The sequence below is a fragment of the Gossypium hirsutum genome, chromosome D11 (genome assembly GCF_007990345.1).
Source record: "Gossypium hirsutum isolate 1008001.06 chromosome D11, Gossypium_hirsutum_v2.1, whole genome shotgun sequence".
In the NCBI taxonomy this organism is placed as follows: Eukaryota; Viridiplantae; Streptophyta; class Magnoliopsida; order Malvales; family Malvaceae; genus Gossypium; species Gossypium hirsutum.
Window position 1 is genome coordinate 5850808 of NC_053447.1, and position 18112 is coordinate 5868919.

The following is an 18112-nucleotide window of genomic DNA, read 5'->3' on the forward strand; positions in this document are numbered from 1 at the left end:
ATATTTTCTTAAGATGCGTCCAAATATGTTTGTTGTTGAATTGAAGAATCCTAACTATTATTGGATCCACTACACAATTATTGCCATATTCAATTCATTCGGTTGAGAAATTTATTTATTTTATTTTATTTTTTAAGTGTTATAACATGTTGAATAAAGGATGATATTAATTTTTATTATTTTACAATATAATTTTATTTTAGAATTTTCACAATATTTATCTATTTTGTTTTGAAATTTAGTCCAAATCATATTAACAGACCCATTTTATAGTAAAAGTAGCATGCATAAAGGTCTCTATATTAAGATTTATATTGTATTTTACCCCTCCATTAAAAATTAGTAAATTAATCCGTGTACGTTAAATTAATGAATAAATTGGTCCTTCCATTTAAAAGTTTCATCTATTTCTATTATTAAAATGAGGTACATGTAGCACGTCACGTGTAATTGTTTGGTTATTCTATTAGTTGCACTAGTTTTTAACAATAAAAATATATTTTTTAACAGAATTGATCAGTTTGCTCTTTAATCTAATATATAATGGCTAATTTACTCATTTTTCGGTGAAAGAGATAAAATGCAACTTAACTCCTAATATGATAGCTTCCATGATACTTTTACTCTATTTTATTGTTTCTATGATAATAATATATTTTTATTATTTAGTAGAAATTTGATTTGAATTAAAAAATACATTATGCAAAATCCCACTCGATCAAATAGTTTGATTTATGAATAACCTTAATTTTGATTTCAATTTGAAAAAAAAAAATTATAAAAGGAAAATCGTCAAATTATTATAAGAAATGTTTAAATAAGAGGTGCTATTTAAGTTTTATAAAACAAATATCATCCTTGATGACTGCCATTTGATAAATGATGGAAGCCATTGTTCTTCAAACCATATGCTGAGTTATATAATTCTAACTAGAGTTTATCATGGGTCGAGCTGTATTTGTGCAAATTTAAGTTTGGTCCAGCTCATTCGTATTAATTTTTTAGATTATATTTATATAAAAATAATTTTAAAAAAGACAATACATCAAATAGACCAAAAACATTAAAATAAATGTTTCCCAAACACATTGAAAATACATATAAAAAAGTATTTATATTTAAATAACACATAGTTGTAACTTAATAAACAAATGCTCTAAAATAGTAGTAAATTTAACAATAAAATAATAATTATACAATATCTAACTAATAACAACAAAATAGTAATAATATAATAGTGAAATTGTAGCAAAAAAAACAGCAAACAAGAATAGATTTTTTTGTCAAATTCGGGTTTGGTTGGGCCCGGGCCAGAAAAGTATTGCCTGGGGCTTAGCCCGTTCTCTAAACGGGCATTATTTTTTGTCCAAACTCATTTTTCGAGCCTATATTTTTATCTAAATCTTCCAACATTTCAAATAAACTTCTGAATCTGAACAAGTGATCCGGACATGATGAAGTCTAATAATTGATTATTTTCCCATCATTGTCAAAGAATTGAGTGAAGTTAAATCAACAAATAAAAAAACCCCAAAAAAGAAAAGGCTTTAAAAAAGCAAAAGCAATGAGAACCTAAGCTGCAAAAATATATTCGTAAAAAAAAAACTATTTATTGAATGAGTTTTAAGTGAAGAAGTAAATAATTTTCTTTAAATTCATAATTATTTTAAATAGTGTTTTTTAATTATTTTTAAATTTTTTATATAAATAAAATTTTATATGAAAATATAAAAATTATAAAAATATTTATTACTTATTAATAATTTTTAAATATTTTACCAGTTGAATTTGAATTTTACAATCTCAAACAAGAGTATTACGCTAATACAATTTTTATTTTAAAATAATTTTTAAAAACGTTTAGTTGAATGAATATTTCGTAATAGGATAATAGGAATGTAATATTTTAAGGTGGAATTTATAGTACACCGCATTAACTTATTTGATTCATTTAGTTGTAATGTAAGATTCAATTGTTTATTGTCGATTGAGTCTTAGCTTGATTGGTATAGGCATTGTTACCAATGTAGAAGGATGTGAGAGTTCGAGTGTGTTGAAGTGTATTATCCTCTTATTTATGGTTTAGGGTCGGGCTATGGGTAATTTTGGACATTAGTTCAGGAAAAAAAAAACAAATATGTCTAGAACCTATAATAGATTATTCAAAAAAAAATCAATTACTTATTTGATGGAACTTAAGACTACATAGAAAAATATTTTATTAAACTGTCTTTGGAATAGATTATTTTTATACAAATTTAGTTTTTTTTAAATATTTTTTAGTTTCAAATTCCATGAAATTATGATAACTTATAATAATTCTTATTTATATTATAAGTAAATATATGATTTAAAATAATTCTGATAATTCATGAAAAGGTGTTCATATCCCACCATAATTATAATTCATTAATATAATAACAAATAAATATTTAAAATAAATATAATAGTTATAATTTTAAAATTTGACTACTGTTAAGAAAAATGAGTAATTTTGTTTTCAACTATACTTAAATTTTATTTTTATTCGAAAATGTAAGATTAATGAAATTAGTCTTAACATTATTTGAAAATATAAAATTACGAGGAATTAAAATAATATAATTTTAATTTAAAAGGTAATATTAGCAGTTAAGATAAAAGTTTCCATCAATCAAATGTAATATCAAGATTATGAACCCAAATCTCGTTTACTAAGTTATTATTATAGAGATCTACCCAAGGTCAATCATATCCCTAGATATAGGGGTAAAATTGTCCATTTAAATAAACATATGGGGCTATTAGTGTCCAAACAAATAAAATCCTATTTTCGTCAACAGCCTCATAAGAGATTAACGGATCTTAGAAATCAAAACTACTTTCAAATTGCAAAGCAGAAATCAGCTAAATAAACAGGAAAAATGGACGCAATTGACTCAGTTTTTGATCCGCTAAGGGAGTTCGCTAAGGACAGTGTTCGTCTCGTCAAGAGATGCCACAAGCCCGATCGCAAAGGTTACTGATGTTTCCTTTTTGTTTTCTCTCGATTATTAGATTTTGTTGATCCGTCAGAATCCTGATTGAAAGATTCTTTTTGTTTTAGAATTTACGAAGGTGGCGCTCCGTACAGCGATCGGATTCGTGGTTATGGGATTTGTAGGATTTTTCGTCAAGCTCATCTTTATCCCCATTAACAACATTATTGTTGGATCCGGTTAGGTAAGGTTAGGTTCCTTCTGTTTTTACTTTATTTTTCACATTATTATGAGGTTTGCTGTCTTAATTAGTATAGATCTGTCACTGATTCGGTATTTATCTGTATTTATGTGAATCATTTTGGAAGTTAATGCATTGGAAAACGAAATCTTCGGGATCTTGTGAAAATCTGTTCTCCACAACTATGAAAATTGAAAATTTTCTGAAGTTTAGATTCTTGAGTGGTAGGGAAAACCTGGAAATTGAATGTTTTTAACTATATAGTATTGTTCTTCATTGACGAATCCCCATTTGGCGTCCCAGGTTCGGTATTATGTAGAAAAAAGGAATAAACAATTGGTCATGGTAAAAGAATAAGGGGAAAACTCCTTTCCTGCTATGGTGATTCATATGATTGTCTTAGAAACCTTTTTGGACGGTATCGAGCTCGACTTGTTCATGCAATAGTTCATTAAGCTCCAATTTTGCTGTATCTAATGAGCAATAAAGTGGTCTAAACTCACATTCTAGATAAGGCAATGAGAATGGGTGAGAACTAAGAAAGAGTCGAAGGCGAGCACTTTTGTAGATCATATTTTTTGAAGCTGTTTTAGGGTCATAAACATAAAGTATCAATTATCTGTTACATGTCAAATACTGGATTCTGCAGCAGGGTTAGACATGATCATGTTGGATTAAGTTTGTTTCTGTATCTGGGTGGCATCCATAAGCAAATAAACCAAATAATTGCAGATTAACAAATAGATATAGCCATTAATTTATCTTCTTTGAGTAGAACTGTCTGTGAAATACATCACAAGCACCTCAGCAATGTGCATGCTTTTCATTTGGACTCGAGTTTGCTAGTCTTGGGGGCATTGTGCTAACTCCGAATCTTTTGTTTAAATTGCAGGTTTGCTTTCATGTTACTGACTCAACAGCACAGATCGAGAGATAAATTGTCTGAGATCTCGAACTAATTTCAGTATAGACTTTGGTTTTCCTCTATATTCATATTTGTTGGATTTTGGTTTAGTTTTTAGTGTTGAAATGGAAACTACTTGAAGCAAATACAATCCTTGAGTTTTGGTCCATTGATTTATGTTTTTTCCTTGTATCGATGCTTATCTTGGGTAAAAGTATCATGGATGTCCTTGTGCAAGTAGTCAAATTCCATTTTATCCTCTCTACTAAAAAAATGGACAAATTAGTTCGTGTATGTTAAATCACGAGTCTTCCTATTCAAAATTTCATCCATTTTTTGCTATTAAAAATTGGTCCTTATATGTCAGCATAAGATATACATAAGTCGTCATGTATCATTGTTTGATTATTTTGTCAACCACACTAATTTTTAACCATACAAATGAATGAAAATTTTTACATAAATGATCAATTTGCCCTTTAATTTAATATACAGTGACTAATTTACTTATTTCTTGAATGGAGGGGATAAAATATAATCAATTTATTAGTATAAGAGTTTTTATAATATTTTTTCTACTATTTTCATCGTCTATCAAATTCATTTGGGATAGCTTTAATTTTCTACCATCGAATCTCACCCTTGTACTAAAATTTCATCTCTTTTTAGTAAATGAATTAACGTTATCTATGGAGGAAATGATGTCATGATTTTTAATCAATGAGCAGGAGCCCTATATTCCTACTTTTCCTCCTAAAATGAAAAAACGAAAAGAAAAAGGAGGAAAAATTGATACGAGATCTACACCTTTTTTCTGACGTTTTGGGGGTTAGTGGGGACCAATTCTCGAAAATATTCTTATTTAACTGAAGTTAACCTTTGTGCAAATGTTAGGAAAGTGGTACTGGAAATAGTGTCAAAGAATCTATCTAATTGCATTATGTGGGGAGTGGGGAAGTGGAGCCTCAATTTGGTGAAAAGTTGGGTAACTCCACCAAACCAGAGGTTGGACATGATCTCTCGCAATAAGGGTGTGGGGTTTGAAATTCAATAATCAAGGAGGTTTAACAAAGAGACCACTCATCAACCTCGCCAGCAGGGCAGTTTGGAGTGAAGGGTGTAGTGTCGGGAATAGAATGTTTTGTTTTTTTCAGTACTTTTATAAAATTTGAGATTTAGTAAATTATTTTTTCAATTTAAAATTTTAATTCAATTATTATAATAATATGTATTTTTCCGTAAAAGATTATCAATTTAACATGTTGATTAAGCTGTCATCATGTAAAGTGACATATGATTAATTGAGAATAAACATATTAAGTTAATAATTTTTATTGAAATTATCAATGATGATAACAATTGAACTAGAATTTTTAAATTAAAAAAAATTAAAAATATTGAAATTTTAGCTTTTAATATATAGGGATTACATCTAAAATTCTATAATAATACAGACATTAATAGCATATTTTAATCTTTTTCACTTTTATTTTCTTTTTCTATTGTTATCTTTGCATGTTATGTTGCACTTAGATCCCAACGTCTGATCCGGTATAATAATAAATATTTATTTATATCTATGAAATGCTTTTTTGAGTTGATGTCACCCTTAATCGAGTCACCAACTCGGTTAGGAAATTATGAGAATATTATTTCGTAATTAAAATAAGTTATACTATTTGAGGGTATTTTGGTATTTTTATTTTAACAAAAATGAATTAAAATATACATATATAATGAGATTTGAACTCATGCCAATTGGATTAATAAAACATTAAATTTATCACTTAACCAAAACTTCGTTTTAATACATTTTATACAGTTTTGTTTTAATATATATAATTTATTATCTCCATCGGTTTTATATATATTAATAATATTGTTAATTAAGTTGGTATCGCAAGTCAACTTAACACTAACTCACATTTGTTGAAAAAATCATAATAAATAATTATAGTGCATTTAATATTGTTTATTTGATGTATTGTATTTAAATTTCGTTTTATTCAAAATTTAATTTTTTTATTTTAATATCGTAAATACTTCATGTGTTATTATAATTAATTAGTTTCAAACTATAAATTTTATTTTTTATTACATGTTATTTTTAACACATATTTATATTTTAAATCCGTGATTTTCACACACATACACGTATATTAGAATTTCTAATAATAATAAAATACATTTGTTGAAACTTTATCAGGTATTGTGCCCTACTCTCACAATTGTCTGGGTTTTGTTTCTACAACTGTATTTAGGCCCAATATAAATTTCTAGCCGTCTCTCCGGCTGCGAGCATACGTTAAAATAAATTTATTTTTTTTATAAATTCAACTCAAGACCCAATATTTTAGAATCCTAAAATCGTAAATTTTAAGATTTTAAATTCTAAACATAATATATATCATAAACCGAATAAACATTGTGTTACTGTTATTATTTATTAATTTATTTAATTAATCAACATTAATTAAAGTTAAATTTTAAAATATTATTAAAGAGAATTTATCTCACATTAAAAAGTGATTGATATTAATTAAAAACTCTTTTAAAAAAATATAAAGTGATGTTGACTGTACATTAACTCAATTAGTCTTGTTGCTATTGCAACTGGTGGTTAAAATTAGTAAAATTAAAATTGTACTTTGACGCCTAAAAATGACAAAAATTTATTTTATTTCTTTAAAATTTAAAAAGATATAAACTATTAAAATTTAAAATTTAATTTCGGCCCCCTAAAACATTTTCTGACTTCACTTTGATTGCAACAATAAGAAGAATGTGAGTTCAAGCGTGCTTAAACACGTTTTTTTCCTCTGATTTAAAGGTTTGAAGAGGCAATATTAAGAGGGGATAACAAGGACCTTGATCCTCTAAAAATGAAAAAAAAAGTAGTTTAATCCCTTTAAAAATAATAAAATTGCACTTTAACTCTCAATGTGAAAAAATGATTCTATTTATTCCCTTTAAAATATAGAATTATAAAATATTATATGATAAAATTATATTTTGACCTTTTAAAAAATTTATAATTCAATTCCAAAAGGTTTGAGATGTTATGCTTAAAATTAGGCATTATATCAATATATGTACATATAAAGTAATACATTTTTATTGAATGACTAAAAATAACTTTGTAAAATTATCCCCATATAAATTAAATTCTACAAGTTTTCATCTCACCCCTCCCACTTAAATTTTTTTGGCCGCATCCCTTGTTTGTTGGATGCTATTTATTGTTACTTCTTTTGGGTTAAAATGACAATTGAGCTTTGGTAAAATTAATGATTTGGTCCATTTCCCTTGATGAAAGTGAAAAAAAGGGACAAATGGAATTGATTTGCCAGCTAATTTTAGATAGATGTTTGCCACATTAATATTTATTTGGATTGAATGGACAGCTTAAAATGTTTTGTTCCTATAATTATAATACTGTATGCTCACTTTGACCATTTAATTTACTATGAAGATGTCACATGGTGTGCAATTTTACCAACAAACAAAATGCATTCATCCATTCATCCTTGTTGTCAGCCACACTCACCATTTATAATTTAGTGCTCACTTTGTGCATTACATGTTGGAATCATGTTTTAGTATGATTTAAAATGCACATAACATGTCGTGCTAATACAATAACAATCACCCTTCAATCTTCAGAACATAAATTATTTATTTAATTCAACGATAATAAAAATTAAAAACATGATTGATAATTTACTATTCAATTAATTATTAATCCGTTGATTCATTTGAATTTAAATTTAATTCAGTTTGAGCTGATAAAAAAAAGCATAATGACTCACTTGAATTTTAAGATTGACATGAAATTACTTGAGTCTAAAAGAACACACCACATGTAAAAGGAAATTAATATAAAATAACATAAATTCAAAATAACTTAAATTTGAAATGATTTAGACATAAAATACCTGTAATAAAAAATGACTAAAACTAATCCAAAACCGTTCAAACCCAATCTAACTTGATTTGAACAAAGAAAGCCAAAAACTCAAATTCATTTAATTTGTACTCAAACTAACTACAATTCTAAATGTTTTGAATCCGAAATATTCTAAACTTAAAATAATATAAATTTAAAGTGATCAAAATTTAAAATTATCTAAAATTATAATGATAAAAACATTCAACGCTATACGAAATAACATAAATGGAAGATTATTTAATTTTAAACTAATCTAAACCTAAAATAATTAAAAATTTTAAAACAACTAATCACAATTTAATAACTCACTTAATAAGTTCGGTCAAAAAGTCCATTGGATTTAATTACTCCAAAAAAGGCAAGGGAAAAGTGTGTACACGCGGCGTCTCCGACAACTCCACCCGCACCACAATTTTTGTTCGGAAAGCCAGAAAATACTCAATCTCCTGAGGGGCATTTTCGTCATCAAATTGTTCAAGACAATTAAAAACCCCTCTTTCATAATTTCTCTCTCTCTCTCCCACCCCCTTCTTCTTGTGTCGTGTCTGACGGGTTTCACTTGCATAGCTAGCAAAGCTAAAGGTACTTTTTTCTTTTTTGGATCCCCCAAATCTAGGGTTCATTCGATCCCTAAATATGGGTTAAAACATTGAAGCTTTACCTTGCTTGGCGAAGTCTGCATCTCTTTGTTTAGTTCTATGTTCAATGCTTTACATTTAATATGTATTCTTTTTTTTGATGATTTTGCCTTTGTAGGTATTGTTTTAAAGACGATTATACTTTGGGTTTTATTTTTTGGGGTTAATTTTGTTGTGTTGGGTTTGGATTAGAAAAATTGTCGGTTCTTTTCTGAGTCAAGTGTGGTTGACTCTTTAAGTTTTAGAATTTCTGGGTTTATGTTTGTGTGTTTGTGAAAAGTGCGGGAAAGAAAAAGGAAGTGTGAACTTTCAAGTTTTTGGTGCGTTACGGTTGGTTATCAAATTATTGCTTAATTCTTGAGATTTTCTATGGTTATTGTGTAGGCATTGAAGCTTCTTGGCGTTGACTGGTTAATATTTGCTTACTCTTTTCTAATTGTTATTGTTATTTGTTAGGCCAATCTTGAACAAAATCAATTGATGAATTATTATATTTGCCTTTGTTTTCCTTTTATTTTTGCTTAGTCTTTGCCCTGTTTCTATGCCTCTTTTGTGTAATTAAACAATTCTTTACAAATTACGTTTCCTCTCTTATTAGAGTTTGCAAGATGGGGAGCATGGATAGCTTTTGGCAGCTGGGGGATTATCTTCGAGGACAATCAAAAGCCTCAGAGGATAACCAATGGCTGATGGTTGCCTCTAAATTGGCTGAGCAGACGAGGACAAAGGGTGAACGCCTGAGCAATCTTGATCTTTCGAAGGGTCCAGCCGAAATAAGGACAAGGGATAAATTTGGTTTCCGGGAAGACAACAAATTCGAGAACCTTAACTTCAATATGTTAAACTTGGACTCCAAGATTGGAGATAATGTAAGCAAAAGCTCATTCCGAAATGGTACCTACAATATAAATGCTGTTTACCAGAAAAATAATAGCAATAGCCTGGGAAACCTGGCTGGCAACAAATATAGCGGCAATAATCATAGCAGCAAATATGTCAATAATAACAGCAGCACCAGCAATAACAACAGCAACGAGAACAGTGCAAACAATGCTGTTGACAAACGGTTCAAGACATTGCCTCCAGCTGAGACACTCCCGAGAAATGAGGTGCTTGGAGGATACATTTTTGTTTGTAACAATGATACAATGCAGGAAGATCTAAAGCGGCAGCTATTTGGTAATTGTCATTTTCTCTTGCCAACCTTTTTGTTTCATTCTTTCTGTTTTAGTGTTCTGGAAATAAGTTATTCTGTCTGTTTGAAGACTCCCATTCTCATTGATGTAATCATCACTTAAGTGATTTCTATTATTAACATCTTAGGTGGGATTTCTTACATGTTGCTGTTTTCTCATTTGATAGGTTTACCACCAAGATATAGGGACTCTGTTCGGGCAATTACACCTGGCTTACCTCTATTTCTCTATAACTATACTACTCATCAGTTGCATGGTATTTTTGAGGTTTGTTCACCTACTTCATACTCGTAAATTAACATTCCTAGAAATCCTAGAAATCCCTCTATAATGATTGATGCTGCTGTTCTATTAGGAGTTCATTTATTTCTCTGAATGTTTGCATGTTGCGCACTTTTGCTGGACGAGGAATAATTAGGGAACAAATTATGATTATGTTATTTATTTTTAATTGGTTGTCCAACAGCCAATAAGATTCATCAATGTAATCTTTTGATGTGTGGTCTATTATAACTGTTCTCTCCTTCGCTCCACCTCCACCTCAGTCCCAAAGGGAAAAAAAGGGCTTGGATGTTTGATGTTTATAATACTGTAGCAAATCATTTCAACATCTTTTGTTTTCCTCTCTTGTGTCATTGATGTTTTCTTCTATACATACAGGCAGCAACTTTTGGGGGTTCTAACATCGATCCAACTGCTTGGGAAGACAAAAAATGCAAAGGCGAGTCAAGGTTTCCTGCTCAGGTAAAGTTTGTGTTTATAATTTGTAGTAACTTACTTGCTTATTCCCTTGTAAGAGGGCATGAGCTCTAATTCTTTTAAATTTGTTCCCCAAATAAATAGGTGAGAATCCGTATTAGGAAACTCTGCAAGGCATTGGAAGAGGATGCGTTTAGGCCAGTCTTGCACCACTATGATGGCCCCAAGTTTCGTCTCGAGCTCTCAGTTCCTGAGGTACTGCAAGCAATTATAATTTTTTCTTCTGGTCTCTTATTTCATGCGAACTTTCTGGTAATCAAAATATTGGATCCTTTTAACTGAAGCTCAAGAGCTTCATATCATTCTTTTGCAGACGTTGGATCTATTAGACCTTTGTGAACAAGCAGGTTCTCCATAAGGCAAAAGTTATCTGAGTGCAAATGTGCTAGGGTTAAGGGCTTAAGGCTGCCTGCTTTTCGCAGATTTTCCATAGAGCGCAAGCTGTGGGTTAAAGACCAGTTGGTGAATCAACTCAGGAAAAGTGGGAAATGGCGTTAGCCAGCTGAATAAAATTGCGTTTGTGTCTTGTGAAAGATACTTTTTTAAACTTTTGCATTATATTTTTATGTATTAAAAATCCTATATAGATAGAATTGCAAAATGTGAAAGAGAATGACTACTATGTGTAATGTTTAAAGTCCTCAAGAAATGAAGGCCTTGAATTTGATGTCTTTTTTGTGCTTTATAACTGTCTCCTGTCTCCTTTTAGGTCAGCTGGGCTTCAGTAGAGTTGTAAAAGAGAATACTTTATCAGAGAGCAAAGTATAGGGGCTAATTTAATCCTAATACAGGGACCTCTCAGGTATTTTAACCCTTTTTATTATCGTATCTCAATGACAACTGGAATCATGAATTTAAGAGCGGGTAAGTGAATCAACAAGCAGGAGCTGGGACTGTCGAACCAAGCTTTTTTTTCCCACCTTATGAACTAATTTTCGTTGCTATAATTGATCCATTGTGCTTCAAGCTATCGAATCGAATGGTAATAATTCTGGAGGAAAATTGGATTCTTACAGCAAGGCAATTCAAAGTTCTAACATAAATAACTTGTAGAAAGCAAAAGAGCTTTCATTCACATCTCTATTAAACTCTCTTTTTTTTCCCACTCTCAATTAACTCTTTTTCTTGATCTTCTGTAGCATCTGGGGTTGGTGGTCGATTATTTGAATGTTTCCTGCAAAGGGAAAAAATATTTACATGATGTTAAAGCTCTGAAAAATAAAAAATTAGGAAAAAAAAAACGACGCAGTCCGTTAAAACGACAACGTCCGGGTGCTTTAAGACAGTGAAAGTAATTTACCGGATTTTTCCTTGAACTTAGCCTGAAACTACGAAAAAGCTTATAAACCAACGGCAAAACGAAGTGGCGCCAAACGGTAACCATAAAATTACAAAGAAATTCAAAAAAAAAAATCTTCGGAAAATTACCTTAAAAGATTTTTTTAGAAAGAAATTCAATCTCTTACTTAACGCAAAGCTCATGTCATTCGCTTGGCCTGTTCGAAAAAATAATGGCTTCTTTGGTTCTCTCTTCTTTCTGTTTCCCTTCTCAAAAGTCTTGTTCTTTTACGTCTTCTTCTCTCCGATTCAGAATCAGAGCTCCGACTGATTCTAGGTTCGGTGGTCCTTTATTTGTCGGATTCGGATCGGTCAAGAAGAGAAATGGAAGAATCGAGGCGTCGGTTGACTCCACAGCTCATCCGCTTGTGTTTCGTGACCTCGACGCCGACGATTTCCGGCACCCGCTCGATAAACAGGTCCGGTTTTCTATGACAATTTTAATAAATTTTCTTTTATACACAATTAAAGAGATATATTGTTTGGATTTTGGATGCAGAATACGTTGCTATTGAGAGCGATTCCAGGCCTTAACGAAATAGGAAGAGCTATACTCGGTAACTTCAATTGTTGTTTTTTCTATCTACTTTTTGTAATTTGATTTCCTTTTCTTTTTCCAAAATTAGTTAGTTAAAAACAAAATTAAAATCTGATTAAAACCAAGGAACTTAGTTAGATGTAACGTCAATTCGAAGATTAGTGCTTCATATACATGTGATTTTGTCATCTATTTAGTTCTTCGAAGCCATTGATTTCTCTATTCTGAAAGCAAAAAGCAAGTAGTAGGAAAATCGAATACCTAAAGTCCAAAATGCAGCATTACTGTAAATTGCGTGAGTTTTCGATGTTAAAGAAGCCTTAACTTGAATCTTTATAGCAGGAACCGTGACTGAGCAAATCATGCTTCTTGAGAATATAGGAACCTCAATCCTTGTTTCGAAAGATCAGGTTATTTGATGCTTAGAGTGTTTTTTATTTGAAGTTGTTTTCCTGGTTGTATCCTATGTAAATTGCATCAAATTATTCCAATTTTTTTCCTTGTATCAGCTTCCGGAACTCCATAAAATGATGATTGAGGCTGCGGGAATATTGAATATTGAACCTCCTGATCTCTATGTTCGACAAAGTCCCATTCCGAATGCTTATACATTGGCTATAAGTGGTAAAAAACCATTTGTTATTATCCATACTAGTCTTGTGGAGCTTCTGACACGAAAAGAATTACAGGTCTTCACTTCTTTCTCACTCCGTTTCCATCACGAGCCAAAACTTATTTTCCCTTTTTTTTTTGTTATTTCCTTTTAGTGTCTTGACTGCTGCTCCAATCCTATTTATATATGTGATTATAAAAGTCTAAATCGAATTGTATGTGCTTTATCATCCATAGCAGTATTGTGATTTGAATGATAAAATGTCATTAGTTTTCTTTTTCCTGTGCTACTTCAAGGTAGGCTGTTTTGGCTCATGAGTTAGGTCATCTCAAATGCGATCATGGTGTATGGCTTACTTTTGCAAATCTTCTCACTCTTGGATCCTATCGTTTCCCTGGTATGTATTTTGGTTCTATCCATCAGTTGGAGCAACTTAGCTACTAGGTACATTCTTAGTTCAATGACAGCACATTATATTATTTTGTAATATAAGTATCTTGTAATACCTCTTCTATATAATCCACATCTGTTATGTCATAGTTAGCCTTGATAATCAATGAATATACCAAATCATTTTAATCAATTAATTATTGGAGTATATAAGGACTGTTAATCCTTGAAATGTTATCTTTTTATTATTTTGAAAAATAGAATTATATTTTAATATTATACATCTTTTTAATATTTTTGTTCTTATACTGTGCATTATCATTAATTATATCTAATATCCTTCATGTGCAATGTTTAGTTAAAAGTTCAAACTAGTATGTATGGGAAAACAAGATCTTAGGCAAGACTGTCCAAGCTAATGGACTTCTAGAAGCGATTCTTAGTTAATCCCATTGCACTTTACCTTTAGAAGAGTACTTTATGTATTGGTGTGGGTGCATATATATTAAGTTATTAACAGTACACATATAAATTGGCCTGCTTGTCATTTGCTAGCATGCATCTTATAATAGTTGTCTTTACAGGAAATAGGAATAACGTTTCCAATCTACTGAAGTAGAAAAAAGGGAATTTAGATGGCATGTTATCCTCAAATATATATATATTTTCTGAACCACCTTTGGTTTTGGTTATAGTACTCTACTGCAGTTATTAAACAACACGGTTTTGAATACCTTAGTTTCTCACAGGACTTGGTGGCTTTATAGCTCAGAGGTTAGAGGAACAATTAATCCGCTGGCTTAGGGCGGCAGAGCTAACTTGTGATCGTGCAGCCCTTCTTGTTGCACAAGATCCCAAGGTTTGCCAAAACATCTCCGAGCTAATATAATCTGTGATAAAATAGTTGAGATTTCATTATCTAATTCTAATTGTGATGCACATACAAGAGGTTGCCATCTCTGTTTTGATGAAATTAACTGGTGGCTGCCCATCAATGGCTGATCAGCTAAATGTTGATGCATTTTTGGAGCAAGCTCACTCTTATGAAAAGGCTTCTTCAAGCCCAATCGGGTGGTATATAAGGTGAGGAATGGTTTTGGTGAAGCATTCAAAACTCACATATTGCTTTCCCCTTTGATTGTCTAATTACCTCATGATTTTTAGAAATGCCCAAACACGGCAACTTTCACATCCACTGCCTGTTCTACGAGCTCGTGAGATTGATGAGTGGTCAAGAAGTCGTGAATACAGAAGTCTTCTTGAACGTGCAACACAGATGAGCATGTAGAAGAGGTTTAGCACTGCTCTGAACCTGGAGAAAGTCATAGTTTAAACAGCTTTAATAGGTATGATGTTAATGGTTATTTTCAAATTTCCATAACCTTTTTAGATGCAATATATATCCATTTTCTTTCCATGGGTAACAGTACAGTCATATTTTCCTAATAATAAGGAGTTTGTACATGCCATTAACAATTTCGCATTGCTATCACCTTGTATGTGTTTCAGTTTATTACAATTTTTTTTATATTGATGGAGACATGGAAATCACAACTTTTGCTTTCCTTGTATTGATCAATTGGATTTCATTTGGATTCTTTTCAGATATCGGCTTTGCCTTACGATATATTGCTAGGCAGTGGAGAGCACAGAAATGGAGGCAACATTTGTAAAAAGCATCTATAGCTAACATTTGTCCATAAAGATGATAGTTTAAATTGTGGGACGAACATATTTGGATTTTCTGAAACCACGATAGAGAAAATTCTGGGAAGTTACAGAAACATAGGTTTGATACTCATAGGAACAGAACACTGTATCCTGCTGTTCAACACGATAAAATCGGATATAGCAATCTCTTAAAGCAATCTCTTAATCCTGTAGTAAAATACAATGCTTGCTTAATTAATATGTTTCAATGGTAGTGTGCTCCGAATCCACTGTTCCTAACAAGGATTAGCACTATTGAAGATGCAGCAGCCTCCCAAGATTGTTCAGTCTCCAAGAGTAAGATTGAATAAAAATATCTTAAATCCCATGGCCATGATTATATCAGTAATCATCGATCTGATTTTAATGGGTAAATCTTTACTTGGATTAGTGTCTGGCTTGTTTTATTGCTAAAGAAATTGATATGGGTTGCACGTGAATCAGCTACAAAACTTTCCGGGCTGAACTACTGATCCGGCACGAAGTTCCACCATAAACTCACCTCACAGGTATTTTATCAGTCTGTGCCAGCTGAAACGCCTTAGACAATCTCCACTGCAGCCATTGTTGTGAACTATTGTTAATACCTTACAAACAGTTAGAGATTGGTACATTATTTCCTCTGTTTATGGTGATAATGGCTGGTCGGTTTAATCGATTATTGCTATATAACCGAATCAACTGTACCGAGTGAATACTCATCCTCTAACAATGTTGAGCAGCTAGACCAGTAGAGTGGGTGAATGTGAGTGCATAATTCATGAAAGCCAATCCATATTCCAAATATATACTAAACCTGGCAAGAAAACCTTATCTCAAGGATTTGATCAGATTGGAAAAACAAAATTTAATGTGATAAAGTAGCCGCCATTGATTATATTTAATGTGATGAAGGAGCCGCCATTGACAATTATTCTATGAAAGCTATTGAGTGTTAAAAGCTAAATGACATGGAAGATAAACAAGTTGTCATTTTCATATAGAGAGAGAAGGAAAGTAACGTGAAGGGAGTTAGATTTGAGGGGAAGAAGTAAAAGGATTGAAGATACACTTGGATCTAAATGAATATTGTTGTAGTAATTTACTTTAAAAATATAAAAATATAAAAAAATGTCAGTTAATGGTTGCTTGTTGGACTCGCAATTGAATCTTTCTACTATTGAATATTCGTATATATCCTCCACATTCTGGGAAGACATTTCATCAATTTTTGACTATTGCCTATTCAAGTTTTGAGTTCATCAAACTGCTGCAATAGTCATATTTTGGTAAGATATGTTTGTGCGTGTTTTTATGGTGCTCATGAATTTTCAACAATGGAAAGAAACAATTGTTATATGGGGATACAATCTTGTGGTTTTTTTTCTTTTTTTAGTATCATTATTATTTGTTTTACAAACGAGATTTTCATTTGCAGAAATAGGAGGAATGGAGGTGTTAAGAGCTTTTGTGAACAGTCCCATTGGCCCTAAAACAACTCATTTCTGGGGCCCTGTTTTCAACTGGAGCCTCCCTATTGCAGTATTTGCTAAAAATTCAAATCCATTTCAACATAGTTCACTGCTGTTTTATGTCATTTCTATGAGATTAATCCAAGTACTCTTGTGTCTATCGCTTTCTTTCTTTTAAAGGCATTTTTAGACACAAAGAAACCCCCAGAAGTGATATCGGGCAACATGACTGCAGGTCAGCCAATCTCTAAGTTTGACCCCTCTTTTTATTCTTAATTCAAACTTACTCCTACCATATCCAACTCTAATCCCAGTAATATAGATATACGTTGCTAAATTAAAGTGATTGATGTGTTTTGAAGTAATGTGCGGCTACTCAGCATTATTCATGAGGTTTGCATGGGTGGTACAGCCACGCAACCTCCATCTTCTTGTCTGCCATGCCTGTAATGAAACTGTGCAGCTTTATCAGCTCTCCCGTTGGATCAAGGCTCAACAGTAAGCCTTCGTAATATTAAGCACTATAAGAGAAACACAACTCAAAATTTATATAAATAAAATTAAGTTGTTATCTACAGGAATTCACAGAAGAAAGATGAAACTGAGGCACCAAACAGCAACAAAGATGACTAGTACTACAATGATCATTACACCTTGATCTTCAATAAAAACTCTATTGTAAAATTTGCTTCTTTCTCAACAAGATGAAGTATAATTTTCTATAAAGCTTGAGTAAACAAAGCTTAATCCCAACATAAATTATAAATATCTTTTTGTTTAGCTTATCTGCGCTACTTAACCTTTGATTCGCAGGGTTATGGTTTGTTTAATATTTTAGCTTAAAGATGAACTGTATTAATTGATTTGTAAACTTTTACAAAGAAAGGAAGAAAAAGTCTCAATACATTGAAATTAAACTCAAAGATATACAAATTAAAGAAAGAGTACCTTCATCGAAAGTGAAACCATATTAATCCCAAGGAAAAAAACATCAAAAGAAAGCCACCAAATCCACCACTCAAGCTACGTATAAATCCAATTGGAAGATAATTAAAAAATTATTATTTTTATAAAAATAAATTATATTATTACTCTTTTAAAAAAGTTCACACATATCATGATCTGACCATCTAATTTTTAACATTACTTATTTATAAAATTATATTAAAAGTATTTATAAAATATTTATTCATTTAGTTTTTACATAAATTTTAATATAATTTTTTTTTCTCTTACCCATATCATGCCACATAATCTAATTAAAAATTCCATAGGAAATGAATAGTTGCGATTAATGAAGAAATAATAATTTCAATTGCATTAATAAATAAATAGAAAAAGCAGATTATGATAAACTTATGGTGCAATAAAAAAATTTAAAAAGTTTTATATAAAAATAAAATACTTTTAATTTAATATTTATTATTT

General features: G+C 30.9%; 4 protein-coding genes and 1 long non-coding RNA gene across 10 annotated transcripts; 4 read left to right on the forward strand and 1 right to left on the reverse strand.

The window, feature by feature from the left end:
- The first annotated feature begins 2800 nt into the window (after positions 1-2800).
- Positions 2801-4271, forward strand: LOC107911752 (protein transport protein Sec61 subunit gamma). 2 transcript variants are annotated; one of them, XM_016839663.2, is made up of 3 exons: positions 2801-2997; positions 3086-3206; positions 4091-4271. In XM_016839663.2, the coding sequence occupies exons 1-2, from the start codon at positions 2904-2906 to the stop codon at positions 3199-3201; spliced, it is 210 nt and encodes a 69-aa protein (XP_016695152.1). In that variant the 5' UTR covers positions 2801-2903; the 3' UTR covers positions 3202-3206; positions 4091-4271. The 2 variants fall into 2 exon arrangements, with proteins under 2 accessions (XP_016695152.1, XP_016695151.1); XM_016839662.2 differs by having other exon boundaries at positions 3086-3201.
- A 4156-nt stretch (positions 4272-8427) lies between these two features.
- Positions 8428-11315, forward strand: LOC107911758 (B2 protein). The gene is made up of 6 exons (XM_016839674.2): positions 8428-8633; positions 9288-9868; positions 10052-10152; positions 10546-10629; positions 10729-10839; positions 10958-11315. The coding sequence occupies exons 2-6, from the start codon at positions 9298-9300 to the stop codon at positions 11000-11002; spliced, it is 912 nt and encodes a 303-aa protein (XP_016695163.1). The 5' UTR covers positions 8428-8633; positions 9288-9297; the 3' UTR covers positions 11003-11315.
- Positions 11316-11979: 664 nt separating this feature from the next.
- LOC107911756 (uncharacterized) lies at positions 11980-15391 on the forward strand. Of its 5 annotated transcripts, none has more exons than XM_016839669.2 (9): positions 11980-12401; positions 12482-12539; positions 12863-12930; positions 13030-13209; positions 13434-13530; positions 14273-14382; positions 14473-14606; positions 14688-14869; positions 15129-15391. In XM_016839669.2, exons 1-8 carry the CDS (start codon positions 12156-12158, stop codon positions 14809-14811), a joined length of 1017 nt encoding a protein of 338 aa, XP_016695158.1. In that variant the 5' UTR covers positions 11980-12155; the 3' UTR covers positions 14812-14869; positions 15129-15391. The 5 variants fall into 5 exon arrangements, with proteins under 5 accessions (XP_016695158.1, XP_040961656.1, XP_016695161.1 ...); XM_041105722.1 differs by having other exon boundaries at positions 14530-14606; XM_016839671.2 differs by having other exon boundaries at positions 12012-12401; positions 12860-12930; positions 14530-14606.
- A 976-nt stretch (positions 15392-16367) lies between these two features.
- Positions 16368-17464, forward strand: LOC107911759 (mitochondrial pyruvate carrier 1). The gene is made up of 5 exons (XM_016839675.2): positions 16368-16501; positions 16651-16754; positions 16865-16919; positions 17047-17182; positions 17263-17464. The coding sequence occupies exons 2-5, from the start codon at positions 16662-16664 to the stop codon at positions 17315-17317; spliced, it is 339 nt and encodes a 112-aa protein (XP_016695164.1). The 5' UTR covers positions 16368-16501; positions 16651-16661; the 3' UTR covers positions 17318-17464.
- LOC121223677 (uncharacterized) lies at positions 16650-18089 on the reverse strand. The gene is made up of 2 exons (XR_005920993.1): positions 17633-18089; positions 16650-17205 (listed from the first exon to the last, which is right to left on the reverse strand). It is a non-coding gene; the product is annotated as an uncharacterized lncRNA (long non-coding RNA).
- Positions 18090-18112: the final 23 nt, after the last annotated feature.